Here is a 17,928-nt window from a genome sequence, read left to right on the forward strand (position 1 = left end):
CTATGTTTTCTTCTAGTAGGTTTATAGTGTCTTGTCTTATTTTTAAATCTTTAAGCTATCTTGAGTGTATTTTTGTGTATGGTGTGAAGGAGTCTTCTAACTTCATTGATTTACATGCTGCTGTCTAGTTTTCACAACACCATTTGCTGAAGAGACTGTCTTTTCTCCACTGTATATTCTTGGCTCCTTTGTTGAAGATTAATTGACCATAGGTCTCTGGGTTTATTTCTAGGCTCTCTATTCTCTTCCATTGATCCATGTCTGTTTTTGTGCCAATACCATGCTGTTTGAATTCCTGTACCTCTGTAGTATTGTCCCAAGTCTGGGAGGATTATTCCTGCAGGTTAATTCTTTTTCTTCAATATTGCTTTGGCAATTCTAGGTCTTTTGTGATTCCATATAAATTTTAGGGTGATTTGTAAAATTGTCATTATATGGGGGTGACATGGTACTGTATTCTAAAGGCTGTACACAAAAACTACTAGAGCTGAAAAAAGAATTTGGCAAGGTAGAATACAACAAGATCAACATACAGAAATCAGTGGGACTTCTTTACACTAATAGTGAAATATCAGAAAAGGATAGTAAAGAAATAATCCCTTTTAAAATTGTATCCAAAAAAATAAAATACTTAGGAATAAATCTGACCAAGGAAGTGAAATATTTATATGTGGAGAACTACAAAATGCTGACTAGGGAGATTAAAGATGACTTAAAGATATGGAACGATATTCCATGTTCTTGGATTGAAAGAATTAATATTGTTAAAATGGCCATACTACCCAAAGCAATCAACAGATTTAATGCAATCCCTATCAGATTACCCAGGACATTTTTCACAGAACTAGAACAAATCACCCAAAAATTTATATGGAATCACAGAAGACCCATAATTGTCATTGTGGTTTTGATTTGCATTTCCCTGATGTTTAGCAACATTGAGCATATTTTCATGTGCTTGTTTGCTATCTCTATGTCCTCTTTGGAAAAATATCTATTCAGTTCTTCTGCCCATTTTTAAATTGGGTTGTTTGTTTCTTTGATGTTGAATTGTATGAGCTGTTTATATAGTTTGAATATTAACCTCTTGTCAGCCATATGATTTGCAAACATCTTCTCCCATCCAGTAGGTTGTTTTTTGTTTTGTCAGTGGTTTCCTTTGCTGTGTAAAAGCTTTTAAGTTTAATTCAGTCCTATTTGTTTATTTTTGCTTTTATTTCCTTTGCTTTAAGACATAGATTCAAAAAGTACATTGCTGCAATTTATGTCAAAGAGTGTTTTGCCCACATTTTCCCCTAGAAGATTTATAGTTTCTGGTCTTACATTTAGGTCTCTCATCCATTTTGAGTTTATTTTCGTATGTAGTGTTAGAGAATGCTCTGATTTCGTTTTTTTACATGAAGCTGCCCAGTTTTTCCAGCACCACTCGTTGAAGAGACTATCTTTTCTCCTTTGTGCTTTCTTACCTCCTTTGTCATAGATTACTTGATCATAAGTGTATAGGTTTACTTCTGGGATCTCTATTCTGTTCCTTGATCTATGTCTGTTTTTGTGTTAGTACTATGCTGTTTTGATTATTGTAGCTTATTGTCTGAAGTCAAGGTGCATGATTCCTCCTGCTCTGTTCTTCTCAAGATTGCTGTGGCTATTTGGGGTCTTTTGTGTTTCCATAGAAATTTTTATTTGTTTTAGTTCTGTGAAAAATACCAAAATTAGTATTTTAATAGGGGTTGCTTTCAATTTGTAGATTGCCTTGGGTAGTATCATCATTTTAACATTATTTCTTCCAACCCAAAAACACTGGTATATTTTTCCATCTGTTTGTGTCATGTTCAAATTCTTTAATCAGTGTGTTTAAATTTGTGGTTCAAGAACTGATTAAGGGACCAAGGGGACTGCCCTGAAAGAATCTTTTTTATATTTTGGCCTTAGTAAAGGATGGCTAGGTCTTGGACAGTTTCTCAGATTTAATTAGGTGGCAACTTTGATTGCATTTACTGTTTGGATAAGGTCTGTTTACTTCACTAAAGCAACAGAATGACAGATATCTAGATACATTTGCTTTCATGTGGAGGGACACCAGTGCTGCTTCATTGGTGTGTCTCAGAGCTTCATCAGTTCCTGTCTGTCAGAATCTGACTTGCACTAACATTGATCATTTCATATATCCACAAGACATACTAATGTTCTACTACATGGAGAACATAAGGCTGATAGGTCCTAGTGAACGGAAAGGAGCAGGTACCTCAGGCCACTTTAAACACATAGGTTGCCAAAGGAAAATTAAGGAATCTGCACCTCACTGAAGTTTGAGGGGGGTTAGTAGCCTGAATTATTTCAGGATAACCACATCGGATTCAACTTGCATCTCCTCTTCCTATTAATCAAAATAGCACAATATTTGATGATCCTCTTAGAATTTGGGTAAGCTATATACCAGTTGGAATTAGGCCCAGAAAGAGAGCATCTCTTGTGATAAATGATTAATTAGTTACAGAATTTGATTCCATAAAAATATTAATGAAATAAAGGAACTCTAGTAAAACTGCTTAATCAAATAATAGAAAATCTGCATGTGTACACGTGCACACACGCACACACACACAGAAACAATGTTAGAAATCAGAGGGCATCATTATAGATCCTGCAAACATTAAATACATACAAGGATATGATTAACAATTTTAAGCTAAGGGCTTCTGAATTTTAGTTGAAAAGGACAAATTTGATGAGAAATGTAACTTTCAAATCTGACAAGATGAATTAGAAAATGGAGATAGTCTATAACTACAAAAGCATTTACACCTATATGTTAAAAAATTATTCACAATAAATATGACCTCCCCTAGATGATTTTTCCAAGAAAATTCTACCAAAGGGTAGAAGAAGTAAAATCATTCATACACAAATTCCTCAAGAGCATGGAAAGATTCTAAATCTGGGTCACCTAAGAAGCACTGGCATCTTAGATGTACCCAAGAAAGGGTAGCACTGGATCGTAGAGAAGTGGCCAGCAATTGAGAACCCAAACAGTGGAATGTGGTGTCAAAACAAATGGAGGAAGGAAGAATTTCAAGAGGGAGATGTTGAGCAACATTTGTAAGTGCTAGAAATAGAGTGATTTACAGCATCCCTAGTATGAGAAATATTCTGAAGCAATGACTTACTTTTCTTATCTTGACCTTGATTTTCTCTCTCAAGTGTAGTCATTTCCTGCCTACAAAGAAAAGAAATAATAACATGAGACACTCCAGTTCTCAAAGCTAAAATTGCACTTGAAAGGAATGTTTCTTTGCTCTTAACCTAAGGTCATTGCTAGATTACATTTCAAAGTTAAGTAAAATTAAAAGCCTGCTTACTTTGTCTCTTTCTGAAAAAGTATGAAATATAGTTAATAACACCATATTATATAATTGAAATGGCTAGAGAGTAGACCTTAAACGCTCTCACATAAAACAAGGCAAATGTGTGAAGTGATGGGTGTGTGAATTACTTCAGTGGAAAAATACTTTCCGAATGTGTACATATATCAAATCATCAAATACTCTAAATATCTTAAAATTTTATATAACAAGGTACTTCAGTAAAGCTGAAAAAAGAAAAACCACAAAAATCTAGGATAAGAATGAAAAATGTGAAGAACAGACTCCATAATTTATGAAACTTTAGGAATTACTAAATTCTTAGACCATGTATATTGTATATTATCATATGTACAGAGAACATATGTGCAGTATGGTGAAATCAGGAATGAGTCAATGAAGAATATTAAAACACAATTTGTTTCTCTGCTGTTCTTCATGAGAGAGTATGTATCTTCAAAGACAAATGAGAAGTCTTAGAAATTCTAACTGCCAACTTACAGTGACAGACATTATGTGGGCTAATGATGAGAGAAATAGAGATTATTTCCATAGGGACACAACTCTTTACCAAACAAGAGAAGAGACAAAGGGGCTGGGGTTGCCAACACATCACCTTTTGTTTGCTTCCCGGACTGCTAAACTTGAGAGGAAATATGGAGATGGCAAAGGATACAACCTCAAATGACCTGTCCACTGCAAAGAAGATAATACACACAGAACAGAGATGTGCCCAGGGCAGAGGGAGAATGTTTGGTGAGGAGGCAGTCTGAGACTCATACTAAAATCAAAGCCTGAATCTTAAGTTACTTCTCCTCTGCACCCTCCCCAAGCAAATGCCCAGATGTACACATACATATCACTTTATCTCAAAAATGACCTGCATAACAAACATAGCACAAAGAGTGTATTAAAGGCAGATAAAGAGTGATTATCTGCTATTAAATATTAAGAATAATAAGACATGGAGAGGGAAAGTGGGCCAGCATAAATCAGGAAAACAACTGAAAGAAATGACAACATTTTAGAGAAATTAAAACATCATTAAAAACATGGAAAAGTAAAATCAGTTCCTCTAAAAACAAAGCAGTAGCATGTAAAGCACACTGGAAAATTAAATGGTATAAAATGAGAAGGTCAAGGTGTTAATTATGAAAAAAGAAGGCCTAATATAAACATAGTTGTTATTTCTGGAGGTGAGAACCAAACAAATAAAACAAAAGTGTTCAAAGATATAAAAATAAAACTTAAAGACTTGAAGCTGAATATTGATTTTATAGGGAAAAATGCACAAATCCTATGGAACATTGTTATGTAATGCCTTCTGAACTTCAAGAATAAATAATGAATCCCAGAACATCCGTGGGGAAAACACTGCAGATAAGAATCAGAAAGTTGGTTCTATAACATCAGCAGATACTTGCTATCTCCTTTCCAACCACAAAATGTAAAGGAGAGTTGCAAAGAGTCACAGGGCAGTCATAGTCACTCTACTGTTTTTACTTTTTCCTTTGTGCAGAGAAAGCAGATATGAAAGATGTAGGAAATGACTGATTCCTGCAAATATTGTTTCACATCACCAGCAAACACCTAGGCCTTCCTCTCAATCCCTCATCATTTTATGCTTTGTAGCTGCAGGAGGGGCCATCTCAGAGGTAGAAACCCAGACCTTGAAATGAAATGATTAGGAAAGAGGTTGAGTGCAAAGATATGAAAAGCCCATGACCGATAAAGAAGTCAGGGTGTTTTTCTGTTCATCTAAGCCAAGGCAAGATACCAGTGTCCAAATATAGATTGTCTTTTCACTGCTTCTTTTTTTTTTTTTCCTTTTTTTCCATTGAGTGTCTTGTGAGGGTTGGGCAACAGATAGGCACTTATGAGTCAAACAGTGGTTAGTGCTTTGACAAACACATGGCCTGTAGAGGAAGATGGACTATAAAAAGCTAAATTAACGAATATAAAGTTACGAGGGAGGAGTAAATAGATGGAGCAGAAGAGATTTTTAGGGCAATGAAAGTATCCTATATGATACTATAGTGGTGGCTACATGTCATGCATTTGTCAAAATCCATAGAATGTACAACATCAAGAGTGAACCTTAATGTAAACTATGGACTTTGGTTGATAATAATGTGCCCATGTTGGTTCATCAGTTGTACCAAATATGCCACACTGATGAGGGATGCTGAGGGTAGGGGAGTATATGTGTGTGGGTGGGGAGGGCAAGGTGCCACTCTATTTTCTGCTCAATTCTGCTGTGAACCTGAAACTGCTCAAAAAATAAAGTCTATTAATAAATAAATTATATGTATGTATATGTGTGTGTGTGTGTGTGTATGTGTGTGTGTGTGTGTGTGTGTTTGTGTGTGTGTGTATATGTATGTAAAGTTACAAGTTAAGATAAAGGCATGGCAAATATAAGTGGGGAGGTGGGGTGGGCAGTGAAGGAAATCTACCAGGTGTGGAAAAAGCATTACCGCATAGTCTAGTCAGGGAGATTTTTCAGAGCCAGCATCTCCAGAAGAGATGACATCAAGCACAAGCAAGGAAAACAAAAACCATGAGCCCTGACAGAGCTGTATGTACCAGGGTCCTGAGGTGAAAATGATTGGTGGCTTGAAGAGTGTGACTCCCTGGGAGATAATGGGTGAGTGTGCAGGGTGAGATAGGACATTGGAGAGGTACACAGGAGTCAATCCTCATTGAAGCCCCAGGTGAAGAATTTGGATTTTATTCTGGATGTAAGAGAGAACCATTAAAGTGTCTTAAGGGAAAGTCATAATTAGACATGTATTTCCCAAAGACTATTCTGGCTAAGCATAAAGAATATGTTAAAAGTGTGGTCATTGCAAATAGCCAACCAAAGCCAAACATCTTTTATTTCAGCTATACATTCATGCATTTGCTTTATATAGCTATTAAAAAACAAAATATGTACACCCACTAATACCTCATCTTTCATGTTTAGATAGAGTCCCCATCCAACATTCTGCGAAGGTCTTAGAAGCAATCACCAAAGAGTTGGATCATTGTGGTTCTAAGAGGTCTAAGATAAGGTGTTAGCTCTCTTGGGACAGAGATTCTGGAAGTTAATCTTTGGGAGAGGGAAATGCTCTGATATGCTGTGTTCTTACCGTTTACTTTTCACATCTGGGTTCTCCTTCCCGAGCTGCTTTTGATTGTCTTTCAGGCAACTATAGGAAAACACAAAGAAAGAGACTGTTACCTCCCTCCAAATATTTTCATCTCCTTTTCTAGCTTTCCTTGCCATGAAAACCAAGCCTGCCTTTCCATTTTGTCAGACTTCTCTTTTCCTTTGAAATTGGCAGTTGTAGTTACAGAATGCAATTTGGAAATTGACCACAGGGGCCAGGCTGATGATGGGGCAAAATGTCTGTAGTGTGATCTTTGATCTCAATGTGTCATTTTTAATAATCAGGAAAGTTCCAAGGCTGTAATTGATCAAAATTGGGAATGCAAGTTTCCTGAGTCACCAGAAGAGGTAGGAGGGGACAAAAAGGTAGAAAGACCTTAATAATGGGAAGGTGCAGACTCTCCAGTGAGCCCAAGTAGCATCAGCAGCTTATGAACATCCATGTGCAGTACTAGGACTATCGACCCTGGTCCTCTGAGCCAGACCAAGGTCCTCCAAACCCTGCTGTCTTGCCATCCATGTACATATAGGGTAATGTAATCTTCACCACTATTCAAGAAATTTTGGGGGGAGGGGATAGCTCAAGTGATAGAGCACTTGCTTAGCATGCGCAAGGTCCTGGTTTCAATCCCCAGTACCTCCTCCAAAAATAAAAGTAAATGAATAAACCTAATTACCTTCCCTCAACAAAATAAATAAAAAAAAGAAAAATTTAAAGAAAAAGAAAGAAAGAAATTTTTTTTTTAGATAGAAAGAAATTTTTGTTGTACATATTACTCTTAGGGTTTTCCCATAAATTAAAAATCATTCTTATGAGAATCAAACACAGACTGAATGATGAAGTTGTGACCAGAGTGACAATGTGATTACACTGTGGTTATGCAATAGTTAGCAACAGAGCCAGGCTCATAATTCAGTTAATCAAATCTTTCACTGCACCTGTTGTACAACAAGCATAGCAGTACTTTGGTCTTTTTCTGCTGTCATCAAATCCCCAACATTGGTCTGTTGTCCTGTTTCTACATAGGGCTGCATGTAAAATATCTCAGACTATGAGCTCCACACTTGTTTACTGGCTTTATTCAGAGAAGTCATTTCCTCAGTGTTGGTGTTTACAGTTAAAGAAACATTGTTAGATATTGACATATAGGACCACTAAGCAGAGAATAGAACTTGTTAAATACAAAGTAAATCAGATTTGCAGAGGAAGGGAGCCTTTTCTTTTACAGAATATATTCTGTTATAGAGATTTCTGGATAATACTCAAAAGTGGTCAGATTTTGATGTAATGATTATTAGTAGGATAGATTGTAAAATTTAATTTCAGCATCCCTGTCTTCTGTTGTTTTTCTGCCTTCCTAGAGTCCAGTTTTCTCATGATTTCACTTTCCTAAATTGGTCAATGAAGAAAGAATCTACTAAAGTAGTTGTCCTTGAAGTTATTAATGATTCACAGATTTAACCTTCTAAGGGATGTTTGTATTTTAAAGTTAAAAAAAATAGGAGCATAAACTTCTTAACTTAGTACGAACCGAGTTAGAGTTTGATGTCATTAATATTACTGAATATAACTGGATGTTAAATGCTGCTGTACATGAAGTAAAAGATTTTTTAAAATCAAGAAGAATTCAGGTAACATCAGACATTGGTGATATACAAAGATTTGTTGACTGAATTAATAAATTATCAATATTCTATCATTAAAATATCAGATACTAAATTAAGCCTAGAAATGTATGTTTGCCAGAGTACTGAGATAATGGCTGATTTTTCCATATTTTAAGACCTACATGTAAGATCCATAACCAAAAAATCCCTAGAAGGGACTATAGGTAGAAAACTCTTTGATATAAATTGTAGTAATATTTTTGAATCAGTTTCCAAAGGCAAAAGCAATAAAAGCAAAAACAAACAAAATGGACCTTATTAAACCTAAACATTTTGCACAGCAAAGGAAATCACTGACAAAAATGGAAAGACAACCTACAGAATGGGAGAAAATATTTCCAAATGACGTGGCTGACAAGTGGTTAATACACAAACTATATAAAAAGCTCATACAATTCAATATCAAACAAACAACCCGTCAAGAAATGGGCAGAAGTTCTGAATAGATTTTTTTCAAAGAAAACATACAGAGGGCTAACAGACACATGAAAAGTTGCTTGACATCACTAATTAGTAGAGAAATGCCAATCAAAGCAGCAATGAAATATCACCTCACACCTGTCAGAATGGCTAGCATCAAAAAAACTACAAATAACAAATGTTGGAGAGGATGTGGAGAAAAGGAAACCATTATACACTGTTGGTGGAAACATAAATTGGTGCAGCCACCATGAAAACCAGTGTGGAGATTCCTCAAAAAGCTGAGAATAGAACTACATATGATCCAGCAATTCCACTCCTAGGTATATATTTGGAAAAAAACAAAAACACAAACACTAATTCAAAAAGACACACATATTGCAGTGTTTATACAACATCGCTATTCACAATAGCCAAGAAATAGAAACAGCCTGAGTGCCCTCAACAGATGAAAGGATATAGAAGCTGTGAGATATATGTATTTATGCTATATATACTCTATCTATCTATCTATCATCTAGATAAAATGGAATATTAGTCATAAAAAAGAATGAATTTCTACCATTTGCAACATGATGGATGGACCTAGAGAAAATTATGTTTAGTGAAATGTCAGACAGAGAAAGAGTCATACTGTTTGATATCACTTATATATGAAATCTAAAAAATAATACAAATGAATATATAGACAAAACAGAAACCAATTCACATATACAGAAAACATTCTAGTGGTTACCAAAAGGGAGAGAAAAGGGGGAGGGATATGTTAAGTGTATGGGATTAAGAGAGAGAAACTACTATGTATAAAACAGATAAGCAACAAGGAGATAGCACAGGAAATTATAGATATTTTCTTGTAGTAACTTTGAATGGAGCATGATCTATAAAAATACTGACTCACTATCCTGTACACCTGAAACTAATATAATATTGTAAATCAACTATACTTCAATAAAAAGTAAATCAAAACAACAGCAAAAAGCACATGACAATCAATAAGGTATTATACCAAACAGGGTAGGCCATCAATACAAAGTCTATTAACATAATTTACCACCTTAGAATCTAAGGAAAAAAATTACAAGATTTTCTCAATAGTTTCAAAAAATCCATTTGATAATATTGAGCCCCATTAACAATAAAAATCCTCATAAAATGTAAGTTGGAACTTCCTTATTTTGATAAAAGCAATATATCAAAAACATACAGCAAGGTTAATAAAAATGAAACAAGAAACAAGTAGGCTTTGCAAGAAATGAAAAGGAAGAGAAAAATGTTTAACTTTATAGCTGATGTATTAACTATGTAGAAAACCCAGTAACATTAACAAACCATTAAAATAAATGAGAAAGTCAGCAAGGCTGGTGGACACAAAATGACCTTACAAAAGTCAGTAGCATTTCAACAATACCAGGCTAGACAATAATGTACTTCATAGATTTGCTATTTTAAATGGTATCTGGAAATAAACCTAACAAGAGAATGCAAGAAAAAAACAAAAATTACAACTCTATTAAAACACATTAAAGAGTTGAATAAATACAGTTACAAACAATTTTTGATTGGAATAGTGTATTTGCATTAACATCGCATTTTTTGCCCTCTAGGTAGTCAATGTTATCCCAATCAGAATTCAAGCTGGCACTTCTGATAAAATTAACAAATTAAATTTTTAATGAGTATGGGAGGGAAAAGTCCTCAAAGAGCTAAATCAATTTTGAAACAAAGAGTGATGAAGAGAGCATGTTCTGGACACAGTTGATGGGCAACGTCAACATCTATTCTACCTTCTTTTCAGAGAAAGGAAAGCAGTTACCATCTTCCTCTGACTCATTTGCCACCAATATTCAAGTTGCAAATTAGGTGCTGCCCAAAGTGAGAAGAGGCCTTTTTATGGCTCTTCCTCTGAAAATCAGGCTCACAAAGAGGAATTTTCTCCACATAAACATTCTGGTGTCCATTCTCCAGCGTCATGGACATTGTTGGTAGCGGGTGCAGAATTCTTAAATGGACAGTCCTTCTAAAAGCCTCCTGAGCAGGAGGGGCTCCCCTCAGTCAGTTCTGTAGGGTGAGAGTATCTTTATAAGAGGCCCAGCCTCAAACCTACAACTTCAGTCATTCCAATGATTTTTGTAAGCACCAAATTCTTTATATTAAAACCCATCTTACTGGGGGGAAAAATCTGCTCTGCCTTATATTTCTTATGTCAAACCTCTATGATGTCATTGAAGATAGCATCACACCAGATACCAAGTCATACTACAAAGTCATAATAATAAAAACTGTGTGCTGCCAGTAAAGATACAGGCCAATATTTTTTAAAAATTGAGTACAAAGAAACAGAGCCATTAATATGTAGAAACTTGGATATAATAAAGAAGGAACTACAGTTCAAAGAGAAAAGAGTGGATCTTCTATTAGATGAAATTGCAAAATGTGGCTTAGTTTTAGAGAGAGAAAAAAGCAAAATTCCTAATTTAAGCTATATACTAATAGGGATTGATGATGTAAATAACAAAGTCAAAGAAATGTCAGAATAATAGCTTTGTCAGATGAGAACGGGGAAAAACTTCTTCAGTTCCACTCCTAGGAAATTACTCAAAACACATATCCACAAAAGCATTTGTACGTGAGTATTTTTAGTAGCTTGATTCATTGCAGCCAAAAATCAGAAGCAACTCAAATGCTATGAATAGAAGAATGTATAATCATAATCTTGTATATTTGCACCTGAATAAACTCTGGAACATTAAACAATAAAAAAAGAATGAACTTTGGTACACGCAATGTGGATGAATCTCTTCATTAATGTTAAGTAAAAGATAAATGCAAGAGTATGTTCTTTTGTATGGGACCATTTACAAAATGGCGAATATGAGAATAGAAATCAGAACAGTGTTTGGAGGTGACTGACTGACAAGAGGCATGGAAACTTTCTGAGATAATGAAAAAATTATATATATATATATATATATATATATATATCTCATGATTGGGGTACCAGTTATATAGGTATCCTCATTTGTAAAACTCAAGTCTTACACTTAACATTTGCTTATTTCACTATATGCAAATTTTGCTTTAATATAGAAATCAATGAAAGGAAATTTAATTATCTTAAAAGCACCAAATCACAAACCATAAGGCAAAAAGATGACAAATTTTATAATATCAACATTTAGGATTTCCAGTAAATAAAAAATGTAACTAGCATATAGATGCTCAGTAAGAACAGGTATTTGTAATAGCTAACAGAGATTCTTTGTGTGAGCCAACATTAGTCTCCTGAACCTCATCCTAGTCCCGTCTATGCACTTCCTTGTAAAATCCAGTTTTAACAAGAATCTTGCTATGAAACTTTTACTAGAAACCTCGCCCCTGATAGCTCAAATTCTTCATCCTCCACCATCCCCCAAGTAATATCTGATCATCCCGGCCTGTCTTCAGCAAGAATTCACTCAGGTTGGTTTAGCCGAACCACCTTTATCCCTATTTCTTCTTAGCAATTTTTCACCCACTGACCACCCCCCCAACTCTCTTCCATAGTTATAAATCCCCACTTGCCCATGCCATACTTGGAGTTGAGCCCCATCTCTCTCCTAGACTGTAAAATCAGGTCTTCTTTGCCATCTTTCACATGTGTCATTGAGTATTTTTTATTTTAACTTGGCTAACACTCAAGAGGTGAGTCTGCAGTATTCCAAAGGTGCTTGCTAATCCACAAGAATGCGAGAAACCAAATTAAAAAAAGAAAGATGAGTAAAGGATTTGAACAGTAAACATTTGAAAGAAGCTTTGGTGCCTAACGAGCATATGAATAAATACAGAAAATCACCAACAAACAACCAGAAAAATGAAAATTAAAATAGCACTTGGATACAAATTTATATTAAAATGAATGAATGGCAGAATTAGGAAACATGCGTGTTCCAAGTGTAGGAATGGATGTGGAGATGCAGAAGCTATCCAGAAAGGGGGAGTAGAAGGTGCAGCCTCTTCTTAGAAAAGAAACAGGGTGCATTCCAGGTCACTCCTTCCAAAGGGATGTAAGAGGTGTGTTCTCAATGTCCACAGAAGGAGTTTGGTGCGAGGGTTGGCAGTGAATGAATGGTATGAAGTGAGTGCAGATAATGAACACACAGAAGCAGCTACCTAGCAGATGCACTTACTCTAACAATTACAGATCTCAAAGATATTGATTAGTAAAGAAAGTAAATAATAGACTCATTTGACATCATATTATCATTTGTATCTATTCAAATTTAAGATAAATAGATCCATTCTCTCTAAGGTTACAGGTGAAATATGCTAAAATTGATACTTAGGGGAACAGGAGTGAGATTGAGAATCAGGGAGGAAGGAGAAAAAATAGAGAGAATGGTCTTGCATAGGTGAAAGTTGATAATAGGTTAAGAACTGGGGAGTATGGAATGGACCTTGAGGGCATTATGCTAAATAAAAAAATCAGACAGAGAAAGACAAATACTATGTATGTGATCTCACTTATATGTGGTATCTTAAAGTCACCAGCACATAGATACAGAGAAGAGATTGATGGTTGCCAGAAGTGAGGGGTGGCAGGGAGTGAGAGAAATATGTGAAGGTGGTCAAAAGGCACAAAATTCCAGTTATAAAATAAATAAGTCTTGGGGATGTAACGTACAGCACAGTGGCTACAGTTAATAACACATTATAGATTTGAAAGTTGCTAATAGAGAAGATCTTAGAAGTTCTCATCACACGCAAAAAACTGCAACTGTGTGAGGTGATCAATGTTAACTAAACTTACTGTAGCAATTATTTTGCAGTATAAACAAATGTTAAATTATTATGCTGTACACCTGAAACTAATACAATATTATATGTCAATGACATCTCAATAAAACTGGGGAAAATAATAATAACAAATAATAATATAATAAATAATAAATAATACAACATATAATATATATTATAAAATATATAAAATATAAATATACAATGATTAATAAAATAAATAAATAAGAACTTGGGAGTATGGTTAATTTTAAAAATAGACAAAAGAATCTCATGACAGGGGCTTAAACCAAGGCCATCTTAACACTTGCTACCACTTTTTAGCACTCCTCAGTTTCTCTCTTCGTGGTGATTTCCTTATTCTTTTCTCCACTTTTTAAGCACCTGCAACTTTATTAAAAATTGAATGAAAATGGCAATGCAAAATACTTCTCAGTGGTCTCAAAGAAGAGTTAGTTTTGAAAATCTCTAGCCCATTCTTCCTTTATTTTTTTGGAAAACGTAACAGCATCACCGAAATTTGTTAGATTCTACCTTTGCTTAAATATTAGCTAATAAGAATAAAGAGGGAAAGTCTATGTGATCACCTACACGAGGAAAATTCACCTGCTTCAGCCTTGGGACTTTGCCTCAGATGCTCCAGTCTCTGATGTCTGGCCAAGCACTTGATACATTTAAAATGTAATGGCAGAATTCATCTTCATTTATAAACTGACTATACTTCAAGTAAAAAATAAATTAATTTTTTAAAAAGTAATGGCAGAATGTTGAGACAATGAATCAAGTTTGTCTTAAGGCCGATTTTCCTATATTTTGTTTACTATCTCTCCTTTCTAAAGTCAGGGGCACACTAAAGCTTTATTCTCTGGGAAATATCCAAGGTTTTAATTTGATTATTTTAGTCCTGAGCAGGAATGCATGGCTTCTTTATGAACAGTTATAGAGATTCAGTTATGAAGATTTCTCCAAAAACCTTCTACAAGTTCTAAATCCATCTTGTCTGAAGAAATTAAGACTGTGTCTAATTCCACCAGAGGCAGTATAGATTTTCTGTTATTGAATCTTCCTTTAAACTATCACCTTTGAAAGTCTGGGTCATAGAGAGATCATAAGATACTCAAGATGATCAAGAACAATAAAACTATCAATCTATAGTTCTGAAGTTTTTTATGCCATTATTAAGAAATTGTCCTATTATTTTTCATCAATTAGGGCCTGTTTGCGTGATGTGTTCATAGGTACACACAAACTTCAGATAGATAGGTAGATGATGTAGAGGAGGAAAACTTATCCTCTGCTTTCTTTAGGCCTCTGGCTGGGCCTAAAATTAAATTGACATAAGACAGATTAACAGGAGAAAAGCATACAAATTTTATTTGATTTTTGCATATACATGGGAGCCTTCACAAGAGAATGAAGACCAGAAGAAACAAGCAGAACAGGAAGCTTTTATACCTTTTAGACAAAGAAACAAAACATCTGTGAAGAATTGACAAGGCAGAGGGGTTTAGGCTAAGGGAAATAAATGGTGAAGATGTAACACAGTTTGTTTATATAGCTTTCTTGGTCCTCAGTTCCTTGTCTCTGGTGATAAGAATTTCTCCCTTCCTCCTGGTACAGGAGAGCATCTTTCAAGTGAGCAATTTAGCTCATGCTTTCAGGGAAGAGCGGAAAGGGTGAGGAGGTCAGAATAACTGTCCTGCTTCTGCTGTTTCCTCAAACTCCTTCAGCTTAAAATAGTCTATATACCAAGATGCTGCATTTGGAGGTAGGACATCGTGAACTCCATCACTGAGTAGATGGAGAGAAGATTCATACATTCTAAACATAATGTGTGTGTCAGGTACAGATTTCCAGAAGAAGGAAACATTCCTGATTATCCATTTAATATTGAATTCTTTAGATGAGCAGCAGGCAGAAGGCTAACCCTGCATCCCCTCGGTCCCCTCAGAGAACCATCATCAGGCTTCACACCCTCCCATGTTCCAGAAGGCCTAGAGCACAGCCTGGATATACCTTCTTCTTGAAAAGAAGTCTTATTTAAGTTCTCTCTCAAGTAAGCAGACAAGGCTTGCAAGCTTTGGCGTCTTGCTGACTTCGTGTCTAATGACTTAAACTGCCTCTTCTAACTGTGAGTCTGAAACCTTTGTGCCCTAAATTTCAAAACTTGTACGAATGTGGATAACAATGTCTTCTTCATTGTATTATTAGGAAGATTTAACCCAACTGTACGATATGTTTGGCACCCTTCAGCTGCTTGATAAATATCATTTCCTTTTCCCCTCAGTACCATTGGAGTAGAGTGACTGAGAATAGATCTGGAAAACCCTTGGTGCAAGACTCATAGCTCTTTCATTGGGTGAATGACCACACAGAGGCATGGGGTAACAGTTGCATCTGGAGAAAGTAAAGAACGTTATCATAGGAAAAGGAAAGGGAGTGGGTTGAGTCTGATTCTTATCGTTTCTGTTTCCTCCATCTGGCAGATTTGATAGGGATTTGTTTGACAGCTGTAAGAGGAAGCTGGGACTCTCCAGTTCCGTCTCACCTAAGATCTATCACTGCCTCTCTGTTTCTGTGTTTCCTTCATCTCCAAATATATACAGCATCTGCCAAGATTCTCTAATTACAGAAAGGTCCCCTGGAAATGCCAGGAATAATCTTAAATTTCATTTCGGGGAATAATTTTATCCTTCTCTCACATCACATCTGTGATCTAAATGACTGCCAAACATTGGAAATGCAGTTACTTTCACCAAACGTCTTTTTTCATTTTGGTTTTTCCTGCTGAATTTTAGCTCTTCACCATCTGTTGACTGGTGTATTTTAAGAGTTTCTTAACTTTGTCCATTTTTTCTCTTTCATTTCACCTTACACACTGAGTTCATACAATTCTCTTTAAAATATAAGCCACGTTACATCTTTCTCCAACTCATAAATTTTCACTACATTATCACTTCCCAAGTGCTTTTGAAGACTTTTTTTTGTTGTCTAATGAAATGTATTTTGTACACAAGAATGTTTCTATTTTTTTTAATTTTTGTGAGCTACGTTTTATCGTGTTTGTTTTTTATTGAAGTATAGTCAGTTTGCAATGTGTCAATTTCTGGTGTACAGCGTAATGTTTCAGTCATACATACACATACATATATTCCTTTTCATATTTTTCCTTATAGGTTACTACAAGATATTGAATATAATCCCTTAGAGAAGAAACTTGTTTATTTTATATATAGTAGTTAATATCTGTAGAAGACTTTATCATCAAATGCTGAATCTCATTTTCAAGTCCTTCTCCAATTGGATCTATTCATGAACAATTTGTTATAATTACCAGACAATTAATTAATTGTATTTCCTGAACCACTGTGTACTTCAAACTCATACCTTTTCCCACACTGTCTCTACACTTTAGAAAGTCTTTTCCAGTTTGGTCAACAATCCTAACATTTGCAGCACAATCCAAACAGCAGTTCCTCAAACATGTCCTTCCTTCCTGTCTTTCTAATTCAGAATTCCATTCATTCTTTCCTCTTGTTTCTACAGCACAATATTTATGCTTCTACCTAGAACACATTAATGTCTGCCCTATCTTGAAAAGAGGCTGTTGTGATGTAGTGGAAATTACCCATGACTTGACACCAGGAATCACACCCTGGTAATCATTTTGCAACATATACATGTATCAAATCATCATTCTATACACTCTTAAAAACTTCACTTTATAGCAGAAGTCAACTTGAAAAGTTTTTATGCTTTCTCAGCTATATAATCTCTAATTTCTTAAAGTTACAGAATGGTGATTAACTACAGTGCTTCTTGAAGTGGCTTAGCAATTTTTTCATCAGCATTAGAGGACTGTAATCTGTCCTCTGTGTTAATTTTTTCTTGAGGTCAAGAGTGCTGTCACATATAGGCTTTCCATAAATACTGATTTACCTTGAAAAGAAGGAAGCATTTTTCATTGCAGAACAGATTTAAATTAAACTCTTTAAGAACAGTTGTATCATTTTTCCCTCCATTGCCAAAGAAGACATACAGATGGTACATGAAAAGGTACTCAACATCACTACTTATCAGGGAAGTGTATATCAAAATCACATTGAGTTATCACCTCACACCTGTTAGAATGGCTGTTATCAAAAACATATATATATAAATAAATCTATCTATATACACACACACACACGGCAGGTGGTGGTAATGGTGTGGAGAAATTGGAACCCTTGTGCATCGTTGGTAGGTAGCCAAATGGTGCAGGTACTATGGAAAATTGTATAAAGACTCTTCAAAAAATTAAAAACATAATAACCATATGATCCAGTATATACCCTGCTTCTGGATATACATCAAGAAATCAAAATCAGGATCTCAAAGAGGTATGTTCACTCTTAAGTTTATTGTAGTGTCATTCACAATAGCCAAAATATAGAAGCAACACAAATGTCTACTCATAGATGAATGGATAAAGAAAACCTGGCATATGCATACAGTTGAATATTATTCATCCATAAAAAAGAAAGTACTCTACCATTTACAACAACGTGG

The 17,928-nt window shown here is 35.2% G+C and overlaps 2 protein-coding genes across 4 annotated transcripts in view; one reads left to right on the top strand and one right to left on the bottom strand.

The window, feature by feature from the left end:
• The window catches only part of LOC140690754 (NACHT, LRR and PYD domains-containing protein 3-like), a 150,692-nt gene that overhangs the window by 12,842 nt on the left and 119,922 nt on the right, over positions 1 to 17,928 (top strand). The gene's annotated exons all lie outside the window — the stretch shown is intronic.
• The window catches only part of LOC140690773 (germinal center-associated signaling and motility-like protein), a 29,737-nt gene that overhangs the window by 5,595 nt on the left and 6,214 nt on the right, over positions 1 to 17,928 (bottom strand). The window contains exons 1-3 of one of the 3 annotated variants that reach the window (XM_072952708.1): positions 10,392 to 10,773; positions 6,497 to 6,556; positions 3,168 to 3,217 (exon numbers count right to left, since the gene is read on the bottom strand). In XM_072952708.1, the coding sequence (XP_072808809.1) occupies positions 3,168 to 3,217; positions 6,497 to 6,556; positions 10,392 to 10,438 (157 nt within the window). In that variant the 5' untranslated portion in view covers positions 10,439 to 10,773. Of the gene's footprint in view, positions 1 to 3,167; positions 3,218 to 6,496; positions 6,557 to 10,391; positions 10,774 to 17,928 lie in introns of those variants that run through there. The other 2 variants (XM_072952716.1, XM_072952712.1) reach the window with 2 other exon arrangements.

The sequence above is a fragment of the Vicugna pacos genome, chromosome 3 (assembly GCF_048564905.1).
Source record: "Vicugna pacos chromosome 3, VicPac4, whole genome shotgun sequence".
NCBI classification, from domain to species: Eukaryota; Metazoa; Chordata; class Mammalia; order Artiodactyla; family Camelidae; genus Vicugna; species Vicugna pacos.